General features: G+C 35.1%; 1 protein-coding gene across 2 annotated transcripts in view; it reads right to left on the bottom strand.

The window, feature by feature from the left end:
• The window catches only part of LanB1 (laminin subunit beta-1), a 396,592-nt gene that overhangs the window by 28,655 nt on the left and 340,792 nt on the right, over positions 1 to 27,145 (bottom strand). For both annotated transcript variants that reach the window (XM_081762898.1, XM_081762899.1), the window contains 6 exons: positions 26,400 to 26,599; positions 20,250 to 20,346; positions 19,285 to 19,476; positions 17,688 to 17,868; positions 6,052 to 6,236; positions 974 to 1,209 (listed from right to left, as the gene is read on the bottom strand). In XM_081762898.1, the coding sequence (XP_081619024.1) occupies positions 974 to 1,209; positions 6,052 to 6,236; positions 17,688 to 17,868; positions 19,285 to 19,476; positions 20,250 to 20,346; positions 26,400 to 26,599 (1,091 nt within the window). The remainder of the gene's footprint in view (positions 1 to 973; positions 1,210 to 6,051; positions 6,237 to 17,687; positions 17,869 to 19,284; positions 19,477 to 20,249; positions 20,347 to 26,399; positions 26,600 to 27,145) is intronic.

Below are 27,145 nucleotides of genomic sequence, written 5' to 3' on the forward strand. Positions count from 1 at the left end.
CAGGGACTCCACACACCTTGTCGCTGCGATTTGTCTGATTGTAAAAGCATGTTCTAAAGTTCCTTCACATACTTACATAAAAAAAAAAAAGTATTTAGTAACTGGGTATCACTTTCCCGGATACGGCCTTGAATCATACATGTTGTTTTTAGATAAATTATATAATTTGTATATACACTTTTAGTTAATTAGTTTAAGGATTTTATCTTTTCTGACTTCCAAATGTCTACTCTCGGAAAAGAAAAGGAAAAGGGATTTAAAAATGAAAATACATATTTGTAATTATGATATTTCGGAGGTACATTTTCACTTGCACTAGATTTAATTGAGATCACTACTATGAACGACTGAACACACTTTTCTTATAAATTAGTATTAACCATAGCTCTCTCCTTGATGTTAACATGTTTCCACAGTACTGAATACAGTTTCACCGGAACACTTCTAGAACTGAAGTATTATACCTACTGAATTGACCAATAAATTTAAAAAACTTTGTTCTGCAAGAAAGGAATTCCATTACTTCTGATCACTTTCAACGTGAAGTAACTTCTTATTTAATCAGAATAAATAGTACTTATATTGTGAGGTTTCCAATTGGAAATAAAGTATTTTCATTAGAAACAACATATTTCAACTACAATATGTTACAAGACCAATAATATATGAAAATATTACCAACTGAAGATATAACAAAATTTTTCCTTCAGTGAAAACAGCTTTGCACAATTTAAATCGACAGTGTGTTTCAGAAATACTTTCAATTCATTTGACAAAGGACTTTCGGTTATTACATGATTCTTACTGAAAAGGTACATTTTTTTTTCTAGATCATCATATAGTTGTATATCACAAATAGCTTTTTCGTATTGGAATTCACTATAACACGGCCTAGTGGCCATTAGTAACAAGCTGGTATATTTTGTATGTTAACAGTAACTTGACAAGATATCCATGTAAATATTGAGCTCACCTGTTCATTTAGATCTGGAATTTGACCGTTCAGATCGTCCAGTTTCCCTAACAGATAGTTTAGCGTCTCATTGTTATCCACAGTGCCTTGATTAAACTGCTCCTCTGTTCGATTTACTAACGCTTCTGTTCTTCGGCGTTGTCGCGTGGAATTAGTGACTACGTCCTGTGATTTGTTCGCCTTCTCTTGAGCCTCCTGTGAACGCTTCTGAGCTTCTCGGGTGAGATTCAGAGCACCTATATGCCAAATAAATAAATAAAACTGTGACGTCTATACAATACGTAACATAAAAAATATACAAAGATTTTCGCAAGGAACTTCCAGATTCTATGGGTACTAACAATATATCGTATACTTGTGAATTACATAAACGTAGTTCCCATACTAAATGCATGAAAAAGAGGTACGTTTGTCCTCTTAACATTACAACTAGCTTAATTCTCTTTTTCAATTTAACAATACACTGTTCTGAACAAACAAAAAAAATCGAGTATGATCAACTTAATTTAATGAAGAAGCGACAGTGCGATCTTAGTGTTTCAACGTTGGGAAATGAGGTCTGAGATATAAAAAAAAAAAAAAAAAATATATTTATTTATTTTCATTACTTGGAAACAGAATTGTTACCATTTCCTAAGAATGAACAAAATGCGAATTACTTTAATGATTGAATATAATGATCACTCGCTTTGTATATGGCAAAATCGGCATAATTAGAGGTCGGATAAAAACAAGTCTGGACATGTAGAGTATCTAAATAAACTAATAGCGTATGGATAATTTACTGTTAATCTGAAGTTAAAGATTAGTCCTCTAGTGGACATCGTTTCGGGTTCATCCCAGCTGAAGGTATATATTGTTATTAGTACTGACTCATTATTACGAGGCAACTGCGGAGCTATGTAAAATAAGATGTAACGAATTCTGTTGTAGCAAGCAAAAATAATGTATTGAGATTATATGTATTGACACACAACTCAAACTATTCGTTCGCACTTCTTGGGCTACAACGATAGAAACAATTTGTTAACTATAAAATATTTATTCGTCTTCCGATGAGGACATTTCAATTACTTCCGCACCTTCTCCTCAGATATTATAATTAAGACACTCTTCAGGAAGTAGTTATTTCCTTTTGTTTTTGAGCATCTATGCTTGAGATAAATTGGCCCGAGCTCAACAGTAATGTTTTGAATACACCAAATCGTTGAAAGGTCTCGAAACTTTTCTACTGTGGTGTTCTCTGTATATCTTCATACTTGCATCTGTTGCTTCTCTAGCTGGAAATTTTCCAATTGACAAGATAGTTTATATGATATCCACGAATAAGGATTTTGTTCAGTTAGTTAAAGGATTCTGTGTAATATTGGTGACAAGTCACGCTACTGACATAAACACATCTACGCAGTTGCTGTATGAGTTGAATTCTGAAGCCTGGACTACATGAAGTGATTTCAGAATTATTCTGCAATGAACTATCAATTCAGAAAAAAAAAAAAATACGATCATTCATAGTATTGTATCCTCGATTTCGATATATACCGGAAGACTTACATGTGTCTTTTATTTTTGCTTTGTGAACAACTCTCTTCACACACGTCTTCCAGTTTTTAAAATCAAAATGTGAAACATAAAAAATATATATAATGTAAGCATAATAAAAGAAGAATCCAAATTCAAAATGTGAAATGTCGGCTTCGTGTGTCACCTGTTTTCCATTGTTATATTGAAATGAAAATTTTCAGTTTAACGTCCCACATTAATGCCCTTTAGACTAGTGGAGACTATGATTAAATCAAGTGAATGATGATGGAAGAATTGGTGAAATGAGAAAGTGGGTGGAAACGGGAGTATCCCGAGAAAACACACGGACACCATGTTGTCCACCACAAACTTACTCGGCCGGGGATTTAACCAGGGACCCCACACACCAGAGGTAGTATTGTTATATTGTTCATTCCCGATGTCCGATATATTACATGAATCATACATTTGATTTTACTCCTTGTTCTCTTTGTTGAGGGTTATTTAATGGCTTTCATTAAATTCTTTCAGCTCTTTTTAACTTTCGCTTATTTACATTGTACTGGACAGTACTGTCCCTTAGATTTTTCCTTTATCCGTTAACTATTCGAACTGTTAATTGAATGACGACTGCGATTTTGCGAAGTTAATGAGCCCTGATCTGTTTGCTGATACATTTTTTTTTCAACGCTTGGAAGGCAGTTGGTTCCAAATCAAAAACAAAAATCTACGTAACAAAGACTATAAAACAGCTTGGACGGTACGAGGAGAACTAATAAAATAGTTACACATGTTGCCTGAACCGGAGTGCATTGCGCGCTGTCGGAAGGGAGTTCAGGGTCACGGTCACTTGTACAAACAGTCGTTCTATGGTACTCGTGAGAAATACATTCTAGTGTGAAAATGAAACGGTCGGCGACTGGAAACTTACTCCAAACGGAAAGTGCGCGGAACAATATGCTTTTTGTAGGCAAAACTCCTAAATTGTACAGAGATTCAACGTGAGCTGTGTATAGCTTAAATGCAATTTCATAGCTTCAATGCAATGATATAGTAAAATGTGTCAACAATTCGAACATGATCGTACAGACCTGAAGGATGCCTATCGAAAAGGAAAGCCCTCGTTGAGCACAGACAAAAGCATAAGGGAAAAACGGAGGAAATAATTCACGCCAATCGCAGAAATTGTGGGTAGAGATTCTCACGCCAAAGATTCTCAAATATGCACTTGATATACTGACATAAGCTTCGCTAATGAGACTTGAAAACATCTCTTCCAAACAGTCTCTGGATATAGCCTTATCTTTGCTCATCAGTTACCATTAACGCTTTTGTAATGTTCAGATTTCTCGTTTATCACTATCGCCATTTCTCTATTGGCTGGAGTTTACATTTCCTAAAAAAGAGTTTTCATAGATCTATTATTACCCTTTGAGAGAGAGAAAATACATTCTGATTTCTAATCCATCTGCTATACGTGAACCCGGATTGAATAGCTCGTAACGACATTCACGTTTTATTTGTTTAGTTTATTCATGGAACTGTGTAATAGTTAATGTTCCGTAACTTGTGTATATATCCACCATCACCTTTCTTCTTTTTTAATGTCTGAGGACGATCTATTGATACTTGGAAAACTAAGCAATTTATAAAGTAGCCGTGCTTTTGTATGGGTAATTTCCAATAATTTCATAAGTGTATTGTAATTGTCTTCATGTGACAGCTATGAAACTGCTTGTTAGGACACTTGATTGGCTTTCTTGAAAGCTGCGCACTCGACACCACGAACAGACTATATCTTTTTCGATTCAAATATTTCTCCTCCTCCTCTTCCTCCTCCTCCTCCTCCTCATCATCAGAAGAAGAAGAAGAAGAAAAGACAAAAGCAAGAAAGAAAGAAAAAAAAAACATAGCAAGAGAAAATTTATAAAAGTATTTATTGTTCAGTGACATTTGTTGGTAAATTCATGTAATAAATATAGGAAACATGTTGTATAGCAGTTACCTGAACAGGGTTTATGTTTATCAATGAAACGTTCATAATATTGAAGTTGCACAATGAAGGACTATCTTTAGAAAGGGAAAACACAGGTAGCTTCCGACACTGAAGTTTAGACATTCTTGATGATTCAGACACTTCTTTAACACCTAGTTTTCTTTTTTATGACAGTCAAATTATGTCACTTACACTACCTGATTTCCCTTTGTTTTCTCAAATCTTAGTCAGTTTTTTTTTTTTTTTTTTTTTAAATTTAGACAGACTGAATTTCTAATCCCCTCCTCCTATCTCAGCCAAGTCCCCATCTTTCATTAAATTAAATCTTAAGACCATCCACATGTTAGGATGTAATTTTGACGTTCCTACATGTTTCTATATATTTGCTTACTTATTCTGATTCATATATACATGAATGAGAATGGTATATATATGAATCGCAACGGTATATTATATATACACAGGTATATATATACAGGGTGTTAATGAACTATACCGACAAACTGTAAGAGGTGATTCCTTACATCAAAATAAAAGTTCATATGGATCTATGGCGAAAAGAGCTAGGGCTGCCCAAAATCGAGAAAAAGCCAAATTTCAAGAGGCCCTATTTCGAATTCCAGAAACTGTGGATGGTCGTCCTTATCAGCGTAAAAGAAGCCATGCATACACAATCCAAAATTGCATATTTCACCAATCGTCAACAGATGTACAGGGTATTCCCTACAGGGTGTAATTCTCCCAATAGTTTTCAGATATACCCTGATTTCAAGTAGGGTCCAAAGTAGGCAGAAGGTAAGCCTTGACCACAATGGGCATCCAATGGTTCCGAGGGAAGTTGGAAGACTTGGGAACCGGCAGCTTCATGTTTTTTGTGTTCAGAATAACGTGTGATGCAATGTATTTTTTTACGGCATATTTCAAGTTTTCTTCTCTTATTAGCGTGAAAGTAAACATCACAGCATCCGTTTTCGCGAGTACGACAGAGAGTGCTGCTGACCATCCTTAACACTTCCGACATCGCGCCAAAGGAATCCGTGTTCACTGCTATCAAGACTTATCGTTTGCCTATTTTGGACCAATCAAGAATTCAGAGCATATTTCAAATTTCGGTTGGTAGCATGCCTGGGAATTTCATCATGCAGGGAATACACTGTACACCTATTGAACATTAATGAAATATGCATTTTTGGACTGCGTATGCATGACTTCCTTTACGCTGATATGGACCATTATCCACAGTTTCTCAAATTCGAAATATGGTCTCTTGAAATTTGGCTTTTACGCGAATTTGGACAGCCCTAGCTCTGAAACTATACACTTTTCCCCACAGGTCCATATGAACTTTTTCTCTTATTTTGATGGGAGGAATCACCTCTTACAGTTCGTCGGTATAGTTCATTAACACCCTGTATATATATATATATATATATATATATATATATATATATATATATATATATATATATATATATATATATATATATTATACCGTTGCCATTCGTCCCCATACCCTTTTCATGAAATTTCAAGATTGAAGAGATTTCTAGTACAGTACCTTTTACATTGGCTTCTTGCAGTTTTGTAGCATTTTCTTTTAAGATCTGGGCTATTATATTCAAATGTTTAGTCCTATTTTCCAATTCTGATAATTGGACAGTAGCAATATAGATATTCTCACTAGTGTCATGTACGAATTTCTGAACTTCATTATGGTTTACTGTTGATTCGTTCAGCTTATCCCTGAAATTAAATTTAAGAAAAAGAATTCAGCATTAGTTTATATCCTACATTTTAACATGCAATATTAGACGGTTATCAAAATTCTATAGTTGGAAGTTCAATCTAGCCAGTATGAAGCTTATACGCTACCTGGAAGAAGAAATGAAAGACCAAGTACTCAAAATTTTTAATAATAGTATACATATTTTACAACTTGTCATTTTAAAAGTACTATTTCGAAAGATTAACTTGTCAAGCGCTCTGTCTAAATTAAAATCAATTGTGTAAATGAACACAAAGAGTCAAAGAGCAGTACTAAGTCGAACATTGAAGCAAGGTGTCCAGATTACCACATAGGTGCGCCAACCCAGTTCACCACAACTAAGACTAACCATATGTTTTCATTCTCAGTCAATCAGTCGACATGGAACCAATCAGTGCGTCAACTCTTGTTATTAATATAGGCCCTGGGTTGTCTAAACACAACAACTATTATAGTTATCAGCTAGCATGATCGAGTGTTCTAAGCAGTTCGCGATCTCAAAACCTGTTTGTCGAGGATTCGGATCTCCCTCACAGCATGGATGTTATGTATTGTCATTTCAATCTTCATTTCTCGTCGTTTCCTTTAGCCTAACAGCAGAGCCATGGGGCATAAAAGTCAAAAATAGAATAACTATGACGGTTGAACCCAATACTACATTAATATGAAAAATATATTATATACTACTTCTTAATACATCTAACTCAACCATCATAGGCGTGCGAGATGTCTCTGGTTTCATTCCTGCTTGCGTCAAGTGGACTTTGTGGTGGATAAACAGTGTGTGTAGGTATTTTTTTTTTTTAATCAGCATTCTCTAGTTTCCTCCCACTTTCTTCATTCTATCATTTTGGTGCATAATCGTGGAACGTTAAAAAAAAAAGTCATAAAAACTGTCATACGTATTTATTTTCACCTATGAGTTCTCTAAGCGCAACAGTTGTGGTACAGTCTCTATTGTTTGAATACTCAGCACCGACGTCACGACTCAAAAATATGTGGTTGAATCTAGGAACTGGGTAGCGTAGTAGCTAACGCACAAGCACGGTAAGCCAGAGACCTGGGATTCTGTGTCTTCGATTTTACTGATTTCAGGTCTATCGAGGCAGCTGTTTCCTCGGTTCTTCATTTGGTTTTGTATAGTTTAAGTTAATTCTTTATAAGATACTGCTGATCAATATTCTCGATATGAGCTTTGGTTTTCTTGCAATCTATATATATAAAAGAGAACGTACAAATCCTTTGTGAACTCATCACGCTAATACGGCTGAACCGATTTCTTTCATTTTTGGGGGGTTGTTAGGATTTGGACCCTAGATGGTTTTTATCATATCACTTTAATTTTTAATTACCAGTGTCTTGAGATAATGGACCATTCAAGTCTCCATAGTTCATCATAGGTAAAAATAAACGTATGTATATGCAACCCGCATGACCACGTGACTCGGCGGGTTAACATAAATGACAGGCGATGCAATTTGAAAGCGAAAAAGTAAAAATTATCTAAGTAACAAAGTTTATTGCGTTCCGGGGTGACCGCAGCGAAGCGGGGTGAACGCTGCTAGTTACTTCTAAACTGAACCCTTCTATACTTTTAGATCGATAAAATATGCTTTATTCTTTAGAGATGCTAACACGTGTTAGTTTCCATATCGAGAAGTTTTTATTTTTTTTTATTTTTTTTATTTATTTTTTTTATTTTTTATTTTTTTTTTTTTTGTCATGAGCAGGATACACATATGGTGTATTTTGTTCCAGGACATAACTTACAATTACATTTTATACGGCGTTACGACTTACTTAAGTTATAAGCAACAATGATTCTAAGTATCACTTATCAATCAGTGCTCCATTTTAAGAAAATCTATCTATATATATAAAAGAGAACGCACAAAATCCTTTGTCCGCTCATCACGCTAATACGGCTGAACCGATTTCTTTCATTTTTGGGGGGTTGTTAGGATTTGGACCCTAGATGGTTTTTATCATATCACTTTAATTTTCAATTACCAGTGTCTTGAGATAATTGACCAATCAGGTGTCAATACGTACAAAAAATCCTTTGTCCGCTCATCACGCTAATACGGCTGAACCGATTTCTTTCATTTTTGGGGGGTTGTTAGGATGTGGACCCTAGATGGTTTTTATCATATCACTTTAATTTTCAATTACCAGTGTCTTGAGATAATTGACCATTCAGGTGTCCATACGTACAAATCCTTTGTTATTAGTTCATCATAGGTATAAAAATAAACGTATTTATATGCAACCCGCATGACCCTGTGACTCGGCGGGTTAACATAACTGACAGGCGCTATAAATCACTTGAAAGCGAAAAAGTAAAAATTATCTAAGTAACAAAGTTTATTGCGTTCCGGGATGACCGCAGCGAAGCGGGGCGGGTTGGGGTGACCGCAGCGAAGCGGGGCGGGTTAACATAAATGACAGGCGATATAATGTTAACATTAGTGCAATCTTCTATGGTTTTTATCATATCACTTGAAAGCGAAAAAGTAAAAATTATCTAAGTAACAAAGTTTATTGCGTTCCGGGGTGACCGCAGCGAAGCGGGGTGAACGCTGCTAGTATGTAATATCTAGTGACTAAATATTATATAGGATGACTCACTCGGAACTAATCCGAAAGAAGTTAAAAATACCGAGAACCATCACATATGTAAGGAAGATCTAAAGATTTCAAATACATTACCTCACATAAAATAAGCCGATGTCAGAAGATGAAAGTGTTTTCGCATACATCAAAGCACTAACAATACAACACTCCATGTTTGCGAACGTGATCTGCAGGACTTCTGATGAATCACATGTTCATGCCCTGAGGCCGCCCAAATGTAGTTTCTGAGAGTTTACATAGCCATACAGAACCATGCTTTGCCAGTGAATCATGTGTCCGCAAGACTATCTCAAGGAACCACTTGCAATCGACAACCTGCTTCTCTAGATTCCGACAGGAGGCAATAAGCAAGTCATTTGGTCTACACATGCCTCCTTCTTTGCTCATTCATTGAAGTCTCGTTTCTAAGATATATTATTAATTTTTCTAATTTTTCAACTTATTGACATAGTTTCCTTTTTCTAGATATAGTCTCAGTAAATGACCCAGTAAAGTTCTATCTAATAGCATTAAAGACTGGCCATTTAGTCAAAAACAAATTAAATAAGAATTACTAATCACAAAGTGATACATAACTTGTCTCTTACAAAGCAAACGATTCATTAAAAAGCAGAATCTAATATACTACAAAATCGTCAAACATGTAGTTTAAAATAATGTACTTCTAATATTTAAATAAGGCACTGACTACTGATGCTTACCAAAAATGAGCCAAGCTTTCAGAGCACACTTTTGCGCTTCTTATAAAACACAATTTTAACGAAACAGCTTAGTATTATTTTTCCACTGAAAACAGAGGCGATTAGCAGTAATTTTCATTAGCTTATGTACTTCGCCGTCCTGGTAACATGCCTGTTAGCTAATAGACACTGAACTTTTATCGGGAATGAAACTTTAGATAATCCACACAAAAGACGAACACGAGAGTTTGTCTTCGTGAAATGATCCTATGATATATGTGAATGAATGTGGTCTATTATTCGTCCATAAAAATAAATAAATAAAAGATGAACGCGTCACAAGAAATAATAATGAGTCTAATAGTCTAAACGATCTTCAAGCGAGGCATAAATAATATGTGCCAGTCTGCTCTTCGAACTAACGTTAGACATGATAATTCATCAAATATTCCATAATTGCAGTTGAATAATATATCAAGGGATTATATTATGTACCAATCCAGTCTAATCAAATTGTTTATTATCTACTTCTCTCAAAATTTTTTTGACCTACCTAAACGTTATTTTCCTATAAGGTTCTTAACTGACACTCCATGTGTCCGGTTTATTAAGTATGTGAATGACATGACCCATCCATCTCAGACGTCACGATATTAATTATATACTATTCGGTTATGAATACCAGTATTTATATTACGAGATAACACGCAGCAAAATAATTTCGGCAGCATGTAAATATTCCAATGAATATCTAAAATGATACCCGATATAGCGCAAACATTATTACGATTAAGGATCCAAAATACGAATATACCCTACATATATATTGACAACTATTTTACAAATAACATGCTCTTATCTGTAATTCATTAATATATCACAACGTATCTTTGATTAGTATTTAAAGATCAACAATCTACGTAAAGCTTTGATACAGGAAAAGACTGCTTACATACAAAAACGAAACCGCGTATTTATATAAGGTAAGTGCATCAGTAGCTGACACTGTTCCTAAAGCTGACACTTTCATCTTAAATTGAACATAATACGGTTATTTGTGATCATTAACAGATTTATGAAAAAACACACTTTTTTTGGTGGTTTAGCAACATTTTGCTTAATCATGGTTAATTTGCGAGCCAACTGATAGAAGCTTGCCGAAGTTGAATTACGTACAATAAGGAAATATGCAGAAGTGAGAATAATTCTTAATACGGTAAGACTACTTACCTCGTTACTCTTATATCAATTTTTTTTCTATTCCAGTAGCGTGTTGAATATGTATTGTGTTGGTGAAACAGGATAGTGAATCGCGGGAGGAAAATTTTGTTAAATTTCAAACTCTAAAACTTCATAGGGGTTGTCAGGTATTGGTGTCATTTTGTGTAGGGTTTTCCAGTAGCTGACACTGCATGTCAGGCATTGGTAGACAGCATAACGGCATTAATTTATGAATTTCATACATAATTTACACGAGAAAGTAACATTTGTCTTCTGTTACCAATTTCACTAAATTTGGATGTCGGTCCAAAAGCTGACAGGGGCTGTTGCTTATTGGAGCAGCAAGATATTGTTTTGTACCAAGACCTGACATAATAAAAAGAAAATAAATAAATAAATAAATAATAATAATAAAAAGGATTTGAGCAAGGCAATGATGCAAACATCGTTATTTTACAGAAAGAAGAAGTATTTTATGATTGTTAATATTTCACAAAACAAAAATTCATGATCTGCTTTTCTTAACTTTTCATTGGTTAGAACAGAGATAAATAGTGGCACTTCCTCCTCTTGTTGGAAACTGAATGAGCCGAGGTGTATGAACTTGTTGGAACAGCCAAGAGTGCAGTATTTTATCCAGGCACCTTAAGATCCATCCAGAATTCTTAACGCAGACGAGACTGCATTCTTTTTGTGTCCGAAAGGAAATAAAGTGTTAGTTCGTAAGTAAGAGGAAACTGTTTACACATATGCAAGCAATGATGAAAAAGAATGTATGAATGGTTACAGCTTAGCTTCGGGTATTTTGGCTCCCCCGATGGTTGTATACAGTAACAAACGAATACCAGCTTCTGTAGCCAATGCCTAAGAATTGGGGTATTGGTAGATCTGAGTCAGGTTGGATGACAGGAGAGAGATTTTATGAAAATAACTAATGTTTCAACCATGGCTTGAAAAGTCAAATATTAAAATTCCGGTGTTTGTTTTCCTTTATGGTCATGCATCGCATCTCACTAAGCTCCTAAGCACTTTTTGTAATAACAATGGCATTGTGCTTGTAGCTTTGTATCCGAATTCCACTCATGTTCTTCAATCGATGGATGTTTCAGTTTTCCATCCACTCAAGAGCGCTTGGAAATGTGGTGTGCATCAGTAGAGCATCAAACATGACCGTAGAAATCTAAGGAATGAAGACTTTGCTCCTCTTTTAGAAAAAACAACGAAAATGTCAACAACTTCAATTACAATGCAAAATAGATTCAGAGCATGTGATCTCTACCCATTCAACGCTGATAATGTAGACTATCAAAAGTTCATGAAAGGAGCAACTTTAGAAATATTTTTCAGAAATCTCTCCAAGAAAACTCAACAGGGCCAAATAAATGAATTCTTGTGTTTCCTAGAACAAAGAATTGGTACTGAGAATGTTAAAAAAATCTCCGATTGTGATAGCGCGTGGTTAGGCAACATAGAAGATCTTCTTTGGAAATCTATAAAACTGGATGCAGAGATGTGTAACAGATGTGATCCTCTACCCAGAATAGACAACGAGTAAGTCACGGAAGAAATATCTACTCATCGAAATACACATGAAACTACTGATATTTCAATTGCAAGCACTTCGGAAACTACAGAAACTGACGTTCCTACCTAAGAACAGGACGCAAAGGAAAGTACTGATACCCTAATTCCCTCACCATTTAAAAGAGCTTTATTTTCACCGCTTCATAAAAACATGCCTACCTTAAAGAGGAGAAGAGAAAAAATACCTTCAGTCGCAACATCGGCAGAGTGGAAGAAATATCATGAAAATAAGCGAAAGGAAAAGGAACGTATCCAGAGAGAAAGGGAAGAAAGGAGAAAGCAAAGAAAATTACCGAAGAAGGTAAAGAAGAGTAGAAACTAAAAGTTCGACCAAGGAGAAAATGTGACATTTCCTTCGAAGAATCATCCGACTTTTCCATTGAGCTTCAACTTGACGGAGATAGCAGAGATTGGTAACAGGGAAGGCTGTCAACTAGTGGAAGTTAGTTCGAGGGCAATTTTCACGTCAATGATTATTTAACTGTTTGATATGAAAGTGAATATTTTCCAAGAAAGTTTTGGAGACCAAGTAAAACGAAGCTTTCGTCAATGTTATACTAAAAGACTAGATATGGCTGGTGTTGGGCGAAAGTTGAGGACAAACATGGCATGCATGTGAAGACATTTAAAAAAAAAAAAAAAAAAATCAAAACATCTAAATATGATTCCAATGTGAATGCATATCTAATAGAAGAAATCGAGAAATATCGCGTTAACAAAAGGTAAGAAATGTTTTGAAATTTTAAATGGATATATTTGCGTAAGTACTCAAACAAAGAGCAGATTATACCTACTACAAGTACTGTTACTTCTGGTTAACCTACATATTAAAAGAAAAAATGAAATTAAATCTTTAAGTTTTACGTCCAACGGTTATGCCGGTTAGGCTAAAGGAGACGGTGATGATGAGTAATGAATGAAATGATGGAATGAAGAAAGTGGGAGGAAACGGGAGAACCCCGAGAAAACCCACGCACACGGTGTTTGTCCACCACAAAGTTTACTTGGGGGGAGCAGGGTTTGAACCCGAGACCCCTAGCACCAGAGGTGAACGCTCTACCACTGAGCCACCGCGGCCCCCCAAGACCAGTTAGGTAACAAAAATTTGCATACACTAGCAACTGCCTGAACAATACCGTGTTACATCGAAAACCTGAGAAGAGAAGTGAACGAAACTCTTACAAGAGAACGGGTAGTGTGTCTGAAGTGGAACAACGGGTTTTTTTTTGCCTAAATGAATGATATAGCCCATGTAACGTAGTGAAACATAAAGTGGGTCACTGGTGGCACAAGGGGCGTTTGTGGGTTAAACTTAAACCTTTCAGTTATTAAAGCCATACTCCTCCTATGTTGTTTTATTTACAAACCAAAGCAATAGATTTACAAATGCATCTTTAAAGTGTCAGCTATTGGTGCACTTACCTTATACACACATTTAAAAATGGCGTATGTGTATGACAGAGAGAGAAAGTTGTTCCAAGGGATGTGAGTAAATCATACCCAAAGACAGGTAACCAGCAACACAATATTGACATGTAAATGGGCTCCCAAGTTGTTAGAGCTTAGCTTTGATTCGTGAAACACCAGGTTCAATTCGCTCAGGAATTCCAGTCTCATTTACTCTACAGGATATAGGAAAGGCTACGGTCACCAACAAAAATACATACGCACTCTATATGCCCCTTTATCAATAACGCTGAGAACAAATAGATCAGTTTGAGAACTTTTCTTTCATGTAGAGAGAACTACTCAAACTGATTCATGAGCTCCCTCGTCGCTCCATGGTTAGTACACGCGCTTTCGGTGCGGGAGACTCGGATTCAATTCGCGGTGGGAGCACATGTGGTTCCGATTCAACATCCAGCTATAGATCCATGTTTCATATAGTCTCGATGCTGAAAGGAACACTAAAATCCAAACCAATCGACCAATCATCACACAGATCCATTTATAAGGAAAGAAGAACTGTATGGAATAAGTATTTTCTTCTGATGCCAATTTATACAATTAAAACAACGTATGGGTCACTGTACTAAAATCCTCGTTCCAATTCCTTAAACCAAATCATGTTGTGCTGCAGTTACTGATAATGTTTTCTTCTGAAGTACGAGCAAGATTTCAAAAAACCCACTCCGAGACTAAACTACCCCTTTTGGACATTCTCATCGAAGTGATTTTGTAATATTATAGGCATACTAATGAAATATTTATTTATAAAACATGAATATCTCCTGGGTTGTTTTCGAGAAAATTGTCAAAACACACCTCCAAGAACAAACTATCCTTCGTAAATTTTTTCAGGACAAATGAGTTATGCCATATTGTCAGGTTGTTAGTGAAATACTTATTTACGAAATATGAACAAAATCACCCGAGTCGTTTCTGAGAAAATCGACCGAAAGAAAACACTCCAAGAGTAAACTACCCGTTCTCGATATTTTCCAGAGAAATGTCTTATACTACATGATAGATTTGTTTCTGAAAAATATATTTGTGAAATATAAACCAAATCGTTGGAGCTGTTTTTGAGAAAATAGCAATTTTATTTTCACCCTTAAGTAAACTACCCCTATTTTTAGGGATAGGAAGAAAACTTGAAAAATTCCTGTGGAGAATCACATAAAAACATCAAGTTTAAAATTTGGTTCAGATACGCTGAACAATATCTCTCTACGCGAGTGTACACCAGGACAAACGGACGAACAGATATCGAGAAATCACGTTTTCGGTATATATGGGTAATGAAACGTGGTAAATCTGTGAAATCTCGAATTCGATTTTTTACAATCGCCATACTTCCTTCTCTCCTTTCTTCGGTCGAAAGTAACAAAGAACCAATTAATTCAAATACGGGATAATTAAGCATTAGTTGCAGAAAACTGGAAAATATATGGCAGAATGACCTACTGCAATACATAAATTAAATCAAAGCTGGTACATGTGGTACTTTTAATTAAAAGTAAAATTAAATACATACAATTTAACTGGTTAAAAAATTAGTAGTATTAAGTATTGCTTGGCTAATAATTCATTTCATATAATTACAAACACCAATGAACTAAGATAATAGTAAGGTAAACCAAACTACTTATTCACCTCACATTTAGTCACTGGTGACATTCATATTAACCTGGCCAAAGAATATTCAGGTTTTATTTTCAGTTATTTATGAAAGTTGAGTGAACTAACCGAAACCTCACAAAAGTAATTTCAGTTTTGTCACTCCTTTACTACATATCTGAACTAAATGAATAACAAAAACAAATAAAACACACGAAATTAAGTAAGAATTGAATTTTTCCTGTGACGTGATTCTTATAAGTTTCCTCGGGCTATCAGCTAGATGAAAATGTTGACTTTAGACGTTTCGAATGCAGATATTGCATTCATCTTAAAGAATTGTTATGAAGGGACTAAATATCTTCCACAGATATATCTGGTTTCCTCATAACAATCAATAAAGATACATGTAATGTCTGCATTCGAAACGTCGAAAGTCAATAGTTTCTCCTGGCTGATAGCCTAGCGGAACTTACTAGAACATGAAATTAAATTATATTTGTAGTATATCTTCCCATGGTCAAGTCTTCAGGCTAAAAGAGACGGGTGATTGATGGAAGTGAATTATTGAAAAATAATTGATAGAATGAGAATGTGGAAGGAAATGGGACTACGCCTAGAAAACATACGGAAACGATGTTGTCCACCACGAACTCACATGGCCTGGAATTGAACCAGGGCCCCTAGCACCAAAGAAGGGCGCACTCTACACTGATTAACTCCAAATAAAACATATGGGTGTATATTATAGTACTATTGCAAAATGTGTTTTATTACGAAGTACTGTGCATACAACATGAGTTAAGGTAACGCTCCTGATCTACCTGACAGGGAATTAAAAACATAGAAAAGTTGTTTGTTCTTTCGGTTCTTAACGTTAATGTCTCCTACAGGAGACGCGGGGACCGAAGATGCTAACTGCTTCAAGTTTGTCCTGTACAGTAATACTCGCTGTTTTACTCGCAATTGAGCCTTAAACCACATGTATTACAGGCGGATGCGCTAATACTGAGGACAATGTTACCTATTAAAACCCGAAAGATTTAGAAATAAAACAACACAATTTTATAAACTGATTCAAATCTGATAAAATAAATATACTTAATTGCACTCGAACTAATGCTAATTCAGTGTGAAGCCTTCTAAAATAACAGTTTCTTAGAATGCTCTAAAAACGAAATCGAACCCAATAATTTGAAATTTTCTTCTAAGAAATAAAATTAAAATTATTTTGTTCCCGGTACGATCAGTATTTATTCTATCTACAATTATGAGATAATGAATTTTGTTTTCTATTTTGCTCTTCTTTTCACATCAACTCGGCCTATTTTCGACTTTTCTAAAGGTAATCTTAGGAATTACATTTCCATATGTACGTAAACGTAATTGAAACTACAAGCTACAACTTAATTATGAAAATCTTTAAAGCAAAAAACACTTCCAGAATCAGGGTTCTGTTCAATTTCTAAAATACAAGTTCACTGAAATGTACATTAAGTGATGAAATGTTTATTTACGTAACTTCTTAATTTTCTAATGAGTCGGTTTTATTTGTAGAATTGTGTGTATCTACCATATCTTTTTGTGCAGAGAACACATAAATCCGTAAAATAAATGACTTATTTTGAAAATAATAAAATAAAAAAATATCCTGTGTCGTTTGAAGTGATACCTTTCTTAAAGTATGTCACATTTTATTGTTGGAGTGGAAATGTTACGAGTCCTACTGATGAGGTTCTATTCTTATTCCTATTTCTAAAATACATAAATAATGAAGTCTGAACGCTTGGCTATCTTGGAGTACAGCTCACAGATGACGAGAAGAATCCTAAAACAGGGGCAGCGGGGAAAGGTCAACGACACGGTCAAGTCCATTTTCGGTTTTTGAGGTGTGGTCTATACTTAGATGTCATCTGCTACTCCGGGTAGTTATCTGTGTGCTATTCCGTGGTGTCATTTCAAACCCCCGTGCGAAAAGTGGGCGAGCCCATACCTACGTCACACTACTTCTGCTAGGGTTCTTCTCGTCATCTGTGAGCTGTAAGTTTGCCTTGAATTTATTTTACTTCAAACAATTAAACGTTAGGTTATAAATCAGTGTTTACTTCCCCTTTACATGTGCTAAGAATCAGCATCCAACATACATAAATTAAGATCAGTGATAGTTACTTAATACTTAGAAAATAAGATCATAAAAACAAAAATATTATGTATTAGTTTCTTCCCAATTAATAAATATAAACATCCTACCTCAGGGTTTCCAAAAGATCACTTAGTTCCTCCAAGTCATGAGAGCTAACAGTGGTATTCTCCAATAATTGCCTTACTTCATCAAGTTTCTTCTCCATGTTCTCAAATTCACGAGTGTAAGCTCCCGTTGCACCTGTCTGTTTAATCTTAGAAGCCGCCTCTATTACACTGTCAGTTTGCTCTAAGAAATATAAACGAAATTCTCATTTAAATTGAATAATAAACGCACATTTTTATTATGAATTACTTTGTTCTACTCTGCTAGAATATTCAACATTTACAAGATTTTAGTATATGAAGAAATGACAAATTTATATAGTGTTGTATCTACAATACTGTAGAATGCTTCTGGCCCAACTGATCTGACAGAAATTGAGTTAGATGAGTATTCTAGTTAAGATCGTTACGAAACTAAAGAGAGAAAAAACAAGGATATAATATTATAAGTCTTTATTAAGCTTATTAGTTTTCTTCTCTGAGACTTATCTTAGTTGTCCGTCATGAATTTGAATGTCTTTGAAATATAAATAATGAAAGAAAATCTCGTCTAATTACACAAAGATGAGTTTATTTCATTTATGTTAGGAGCAAGGGCATCACCTGTTAAAGGGAACAGTGAAAACACATAAGTGAAAGAAATGTATAAGCTGGTGCAAAATCCTAAATTCGGTTAATAAACTGAACTGTATGTTAATCACATGCATAATCCTGTTATAAAAAAATGATGTCTGAAAGTTATTGCCAGCGTTTAATCACTTGTATAGTAGGTGCCAAAAATGTCTTTTCGTATGACTCAAGAAGCAAGTATTGCGTACACATATTGAAACTTATATTTTAGCTGACACTTTTTATATAGTTCTAAAGATAATTTTAGAAATTGTACATCTTGAAACATTTATCCAATATGCTTATATTGTAGAAATAGCATACATTTTTTTTTTTTTTTTTAAATTTGACTTAGACAACAGGGAATGTAGTGATCATTAGACATTGTGTTTTGAAGTGATTCAAGATCAAATGTTGGCAAATTTTATACAGAAACACATTACTACTGCACCAAGAACTAATAGCAGGCATTATAATCAATTTAAATTTCATCTCGAAATCACTATATTTCTCAAAATGTTAAGGAGTGTTCATTGGACAATGCTTCCTCGTTTGTGTTAATCTTAAGGGACAAGTCTATTCGGTAGACAATATTCCCAAGAAAATATTCAAATGTACGAAGATAGAAAAGAAATAAATTGCAAAATGACGTATGAAATGTGATTTCTTGTTGATTTATTACATTTGCCATGCGACATCCAGAAGCTGAAGCAGAAAATTAAATAAGATATCACTATCAATACATTAGGTAAGCAAGAGTTCAATTGCTTTGTGAACCTTCGTGCTGCTATATAGGTCCTAGACTGAAACTTTTATAATTATAAAGTGATGCTGGAGATTTTCTCTTTCACGAAATATTTATGTAACAATTAGGATCTTTGTGCAAACATTCTAGTTATTGAGGACTAATTTATTACAAGTCTGCTACATCATCACTGTTTATAAACACTCTGTCTATTATTAAGAGAAGGGAACATTGTTTGGTACTTACCTCTCAATTCACCCAAAATCCTGTCCCAGTTGTCGAAACATTCACCACATGGAGTACAGTATGGCGCACTGCCGATATATCCACGTGCACATTGATCGCATTTATCTCCTCCAATCCCGGGCAAGCATACGCAAGTTCCATTATTCCGATGACATTGAAGAGTAGCAGAACCTTCTGGGTTGCACTCGCACGCTGTTCATAGTAATAATAATAGAAATTATTATAAGGAACACGGCATGTTTTTGTTTGTACAATCAGGGAAAAAAATCGTCCATTTCCAGTAACATTTTCGGTATGATTTTAGAAAGACTTGGCAAAATCCAATGATTTGATATGAATTTTTAGAATAACATACGATTCAGAAGATGAAAATAATTTTCGATTTGTCTGATGAATCAGAATTCATTATCAATAAAATATTGTTCTTGATTGCCATAAATACAGCGTAAGAAATTAAAATAATTATTACTGATGAAAATTTATATTTCCATTTCCGTTTAGAAGGGTACGTGGTAAGAAAATTTATAAATAAATTAAACACAATAATGTGAAATTCAAACACAAAGCTATATTAGATACAACACAGATATCTTTGTTTTAAGATTCTAGTACTCTATCCCAAAAGTAAGGTAAAATGGGTAATATAACATTTTCTGAGAAGCACTTCATTCAAGTTTCAGTAACATTAACATTTGTAAGAACATCAATTTCCTGAATGGAAAAGTTTATTTCAACTTCCAGATCAACATTATTATAACGTCTTATCTATCAAAGCTCACACAACATTTTCCAGGGAAAGAAAGGAAAGCTGTAAGGGTATGGCAATACTTCGCAACTTCTGATAAGATAATCTAGTTCATAGTTCGCTTCAAAAATTCATGTTGAATGGGCAACAGTAACAAAATTTAACTTATTGACAGATACAATTGAAATGTCTTAAACTCTGACCATTGTACTTTACTTACGGAAGCATTCTTGTGTTGGATTTCCCCAGTAATTAGCTTCACATTCATTGCATTGTCTTCCACCAAAGCCACGTCTACAGCTGCACTGACCATCAAACTGCAAATAAAAGAACACTCTCATACACAGAATTCAAGTCTTCAAATAAACAGTTACAGCTACATATATGTCGACTGCATGTTTATCACGGCATTAAAACTTACCCATTATAGAGAAATACTCTTCAATGTAACTTTCTACCTAGGAACTGTCAAACATGAATTGATTTTTGCTTGTTACAGATAATGAATTAATCTATATGTGATATGTTAAATCACTTAATTCTATTTAAGTAATCAAAAAGTACATTGAAAAATATTCTTGTACCGTGGAAAACTTTTAATATGAGTGAACATTTTTTTAAAATCCTAAATTGTGACTAAAATGAAAACTGTGAAATTCGCCCTTTAATGAGGGATAGGGCAGTTAAAAAGCTTATTCACTACTCTTGCAAGTTTTGAACCACTACACGTACAGGAACTACATTTCTTTAAATGGGGTTTATTTTGTAAACAAAATACGAATCCTCATTCACTTACAATGAGTGACTCAGGTTACGGAACTGCAAAATATTAAGAGCTGCGATGACAATTGGCAGTATTTACTAGTAAAGTACGTATTATTTGGTGGAGTGATCAGAGTCTGTCCAATGCTTTTCACTTTCAAAAAGTCTGTCTCCAAGTCATATGACGTCGTAACTCCACTGAAGACTTACTACTTGGAAATATGAAACAACTCAACTACACTTAATTACTTTAATTAACAATATATTTTAAATAGTAAAAAAATGATACAGAGAAAGACTATCTTTCATCAACTTTTGCAACATTTTGAAAAGTAAAAATATCCAAAAAGTGAAAAAGTGGACGGAAGTCTGAATGATGATTCATAAAACAATTTATTATTTTAAAAATTTTACTGATGAATTCTGAGGAAATGTATATTCCAAGTATCGTTCAACTTTAGGAGGCTTATTTTGGATCAGTCATGAGTTACTAACGACTTCTCGACTTTCTCGTCACTCGTTTTTTCGTAACCAGTGCAAAATCTCATTCTGTACGCCTACTGAGAAGATTAACTTTCTCGTTCGCCATAAATATTGAAATCGATTTCTTGTAAAGAGGCTAGTTATCGTTCAGCCAATTATGTTGCTTCTAGCACATTCGATTTTGAAAAATATGTATCTATATGCAAACTTGTTAGACTACATTATCGTCTACTTCATTAAAAATAAATATTCGAATTTAGCTAGAGGTAAATTATTCTCATCCTTTAGGAATAAACACTAACTAAAATTGTGGAAGGAATTGATGAGGCTTTTAAATAGTCAAGATGAACAAAGAAGGCTTAAAACAATAAAGACGCAGGTTAAAAATCCAGATGCTTTGAGATTATAACAGTTACAGTCACTTTCCTTGGTCAGAATAGTCTGGAAACACTTTCAAAGCTCTTACTTTTTTTTTTCTGGCTACCACGTGCGTACAGATTTACAATACGAGGGTAAACATGATATGATAATAAATTCCGTGAAAGCGATTGTTATAACTACTGTTCACTTTTAGTAGGCATGCTTGCACAAGAGGGTTTCCTGCTTTGTGTTTCATGTGAAATATGGTGCTGAAGAGACCATACAAGGGAGCAGCATTGAGGGGTAGGACGCCGAAATGGTAAGGATAAGCGCTTCACAATCATTCTATAGGTATACACTTTACAAATAGAAACCAAAGTACAAGTGCATCATATGACGAACAGTTTTAATGTTGCTTGTACTCACTTAAATGACGGGTGTATATAAAGAAGTTTCTTATATGGATCCAGATTAAGAATAGGTGTGCCAACGGAAAATTACTGTACATATCATGCCTTTTGATTAAAATCAACACTAGTACCTTAAAAACTAGTATTCATAAGCAATATTGCATTATTCAGTTCAGGTTTACTTTCAGAGACTATAATCTTAACGTCTATGAATTCAACAGTTCTTTTTTTCTGAGGGAGAAGGGGGGAGGGATTTTACTAACTGGTTAGAAATCAATTATCTTTTACAAGGTTGCTTCCACGATGGATGTTTGGTGACGAAGTGAGGATTGTAGAAACTTAAGTGAGCAAAGACAGGCAAGTAATACGAGAGAACTGGGCGCTATATAAAGTAAATCTATTTTACTTAAATACATATTTATCTACTCTACTTTGTGTTCGGGTGGCGTAGAGTGCTATGAGACACTGAGACACTGTCTACCCTTTCAAATTAAAAGAACATAGTTTTAGAATTTCTTAATTAATAAGAATCAATATACATTTCATGTTGTAGAAAAATATAAAAATAATAGGGTCCGTGATAGGTTGGTTAATAGCAATAGTGGTAGAATCTAATTTGTAAATAATTTTAATTTTCAAAACTGGGAAATTAAAGTTCTGTCTCCGTCAAACAGGCCACAGAGAGACATCAGGAAGTCTGTCTCAACGCGGCTGAACAAGTCAGTGGAGCTCCTACTTGAAAGTTGCGCGCGCATGTGGCTGTGTGAGGTTCTCGCTCGCTGAAAGAACCTGGCAATGAGACATGTTTCAGCTACAGTGATACCACACTCAGCGCAATTGTACTATTGAAAATCCAACACACTTTTTCCTCTTCTTTTTAGATATTCAATCATATTTCAGAGGAAATTTCAAGAAATAGAAGAAAAAAGAAAACAAATTAATAACTACCGGAACAATTTGCTGAAAGTTTTATGAATACCAGTAATTCATATAAATCTTCCACGATTTAGCTTCGGCTTCTTTTTAATCGCAATATCAGAGTGTATCAACACTGCGAAAGGCAAAAGCGAACGCAAGATGTTTTATAGTATGCTATTCTGTTGTTGCTTTTAAAATCGTTAGCTAACTTTGTGTGAATTTGGATACGTGTGTTAATTATGTATTATGTGAAAACTAAATGATTAGATATAGATTTATTGCACCAGTTGTTATTAAATAGCATGCTAAGTTGTCGTATGAAAATTAGTATCAAGTATAAAACAGCCAATTTCTAAGCTTACTTTTTGAATCAGAGATCACACTTTACAAAGCCTAAGCAAATAAGAAGATATTACATAGGAAGTAAATTATTAATTCAATTTAACATATCCAGTGTATATACTGAGATTCTTCAGAATGAATAAATATCGGTATGCCTGTTTGATTTAATCGTTGAGGGCTTTGTTGATCAAAATTAAGTCTCCATATGTTATATACAGTAGTGCAACCTCGCAAAAATCAGTTTATAACGAAATTTGGTTAGGAGTTTCATATTCTTTTCCATCACCGAAGCTGTATGAGACATGACCCTACAACTTAATTTTGGTTCCGAACTCGAGAAGAAATAATAATATCTACCAGGCACGCACCCAATTTTTTGTTGGGAGGGCGGAGTTGCCCCCAACTTTTTTACAAAAAATAAAATGTATACCTATATGCTAACTCCACATTTGTGTAGAAAGTGTTCTACAGGTCCGACACTGACCAAAAAGTCTGCCCGAGCAGACAATTCCTAACTCCATTCATGGCGGAGGGGTGCAGGGTTTGGGGGATCCAAGCAGAGCCCCCTAACTTAGAGTTTTCTGGGCGGCAAGCACTAATACGCGTATTTGGGTCCCCTAGAAAAGTTTCTAATTCTTGGGCCCCTTCTTTCCAACTTTCTCTTACTCTTTATGACCCCCCTGGAGCCTGTGGGCCCTGAAGTACGACAAGGTCTGCGGGGCCGTTAGTTACACCTCTGGGCTCGTTCCATACATGACAAATTAATTAAGGGGACAATATTGACAAATCTCAAAGCCATACGAATAAATATTATCTCTAGGACCCCTAATAGCAGACATTTTTTTTTACTAAAATGGGCCCACGACTCTTTTGTTTTATTTCCTTTTGTGTGCTGTTTTATTTATGTAATGTAGTGAATCTGTTTGATGCTTCATTTATAATTTCATGTTCGTATCGTATATAGAGTAAGAAAATTTTGTCTTAAAATGGGTCTCCCTCGAACAGCGGGGAGCTTCTTTGGGAGCTTCTCTGGGACAATTGGTCCCTGCCCCCCACAAGTTACGGCCCTGGATCCAAGTCACTACGTCTATGTGGTATTGAGCAGATGTTATTATGTACTCTACAAGACAAGTAACTGTAAAGTTCTTTCATCTACGTATATTTTCAGAAAAAAATATGGAACTACATTGTTTTTATAAGAGAAATAGTACATAAGATATGTAAGATCAAATTTTCATTTTACATCAATAATTTCTCTACTAAACAAGCATAGTTTTATTAAGAAAATTAATAAAAGTATATTGACTTACGAAGTTTTGGGGATGTCGGAACCCGGCTGACTCTCCCCCCTCGTGGGTGCGCCTGTGCTGTCTCCCCTTTGCGAAAGTTAACGCTACGCTACTGCTTTACCGATACTTCTTTTGCACCTTTTCTCAATGCGCTTACTGTATTTTATTTCACGGATTTGAAACAAAAGCACCAACGTTCATATTTCTTGTCAATAATGTCATATATTCGTTACATCTATCATATTTCACGTGGCCTTTTCGTACTAGTTGACTAGCTCACACTTCAGGTTCACTATTCCTCTATAAATTACCTATTTCAGCAGTAGTCTTTCCTTCTCATATAATACAGTTGTTTTTTGAACATTTTTAAATATTGGTACACCTGTTCTTAATCATTTCCATTAAATTCGAATTTTGATTCATAAATTAGTTGATTTCACCCATAAATTTTCAAAATATTGGCACCTAGCTTCTTAAATTGTATCTTTGGTTCAACTTAGCATATTATTTTATTCGCAACATATTTATAAAAGCGAATAAATTTTCTAAAATGATTCCCGCAAGGTTCCAGGGACTTGCACGACCAAAAAAGATTACTACCCTTTATATTTGATTATTTTTAATTTAATTAGCTAAAAGGCAAGTAACAAGAGTAGAAATATTCATATTCTTGTCGCCTGCTAGTAGCAATCTCTTCTGTCTCTCTGCCGTCGACTTGAACGAAGTTGCTTCTCGTTGAAAATGAAATGAAATTTTTGAGTTTTACGTCCCACGATTATGCCGGTTAGGCTAAAGGAGACGGTGATGATGAGAGATGAATGAAATGGTGGAATGAAGAAAGTGGGAGGATTGCTTCTCGTTGAGTAGCTCACGAAAGAATCATTAACAATAGTTAGAGAATTTGAAATGAACGCTTTCGAGCGACTTACGTCACATCTAGATAGCTATCTCATGCAATGACAGATGAAAAATAAGCAGCCGTATCCTATATGTTGATTGATTAAGTAATCTTCTTTTAGGTCATTACGCAATACCGAAGTTACGAAGGATGGCACATACTTTTTACGTGAACTCCGAACTACGTCGATTTGAACCCGGCACAGCTGGTGAAAGCACAGAGCATCATGAATATGACTTCGCACTTAATACGTCCTTTCCCACCACAGCACCCCTCTCCCAAAAGAGATTTACAGAACCATGCCATGTTTCACGCTTCCCTATATGTTGCTGGGCTTCAACTTAATGTAAGCTGCACCTCTTAACGCTATGATAAAGTTCTTTCTTCTATTAAGAACATGACTTCAAATTTACGATTTTTTAGGATTTAGATTTCTGGGCTTTCACAGCATCTGTCACATTTGAGGGAATACGTCCCTCAGCGAACAAGGAAGAAAGGATTGGGGAAGGAAGCGGCTCGGGACCTATATGTTAGGTACCATTCCGGCATTTGCCTGGTAGTAATGAGGAAAACCCAGGAAAACCTCATTCAGGATGGCTTGCCTGAAAAAGTTGTTTACACTTTTTCGATCGAGTGACCCCACCGGGAATCGAACCCAGGACCGCTCGCACCGAACTTGAGGGCGTTACCGACTATGCTACGCGGGGCCACACAAATACACGATTTTTCTCCGAAGTAACACAAAGAGAAATCAGAACCATCAAACTCTATCTATCTATCTTTTTAATTCAACAATAAAAGAAAATAATTCTCTGTTTTAATCAGTGCTCTAAATCCCACAATAAGTTCTTAGTTTAGAGTCTTTAAGACGGTACACAAAAGAAGGAATCTTGAAACAAATAAATTACCTGGTTACATTGTTCTGAATATGATCCAACCGGATCGCAGGCACATGCTTCACATCCTGTACCACTGGCTATCTTCCAGTGCTTGTCTGCACACATATCACACGATAAACCAACTACATTAGGTAAACATGGGCACTGACCAGTTTGACGATCACATGGGCCGGCTTTTGCATCTGTTCCCAAGAGGTCACACACACATTCTGCGAATACACAACAATTGCTAAAACTCACGAATAATAGAAAAAGATGTACAGAAAATTTGAAATGAAGTTCCAACACTCGTCGTAAATAAAAAAATACAATATATTTTCAATCCTGTAGCATGTTAAACAGAATGACAATTCAATCTAAGACTGACACTGTTAATGGCACAGTTTGACACAAGGGCAGTTTGATTCTCAGTCTTAGATCTAGTCTAGCAGTCCTTTAATATTAAGTTTGTTAATTAATTATATTCTGAACTCAAATATGCCGCAATTAGATTTAAAAACTATGCCCTCAGTTTTCCGATGGTTTATCCTGCTGCCTTCACAAAATGAAAAGCACAAATTCCAGTAAACAAATTATATGTATTTGTTTGGATTTAGAACAAGTACTAAGTAGCACAGGTGCTCCACACACTGAAATATCGATATATCAATAACGAAACTTTTACCACCATATACCATTCAACACTAAAGCACAGCTTTCCAAGAACTATTTTTAACATATTAAGGCGCAAACTACTTCTGCCATATTAAGGGTAT

The sequence above is a fragment of the Thermobia domestica genome, chromosome 6 (assembly GCF_964235325.1).
Source record: "Thermobia domestica chromosome 6, izTheDome1.hap1.1, whole genome shotgun sequence".
In the NCBI taxonomy this organism is placed as follows: domain Eukaryota; kingdom Metazoa; phylum Arthropoda; class Insecta; order Zygentoma; family Lepismatidae; genus Thermobia; species Thermobia domestica.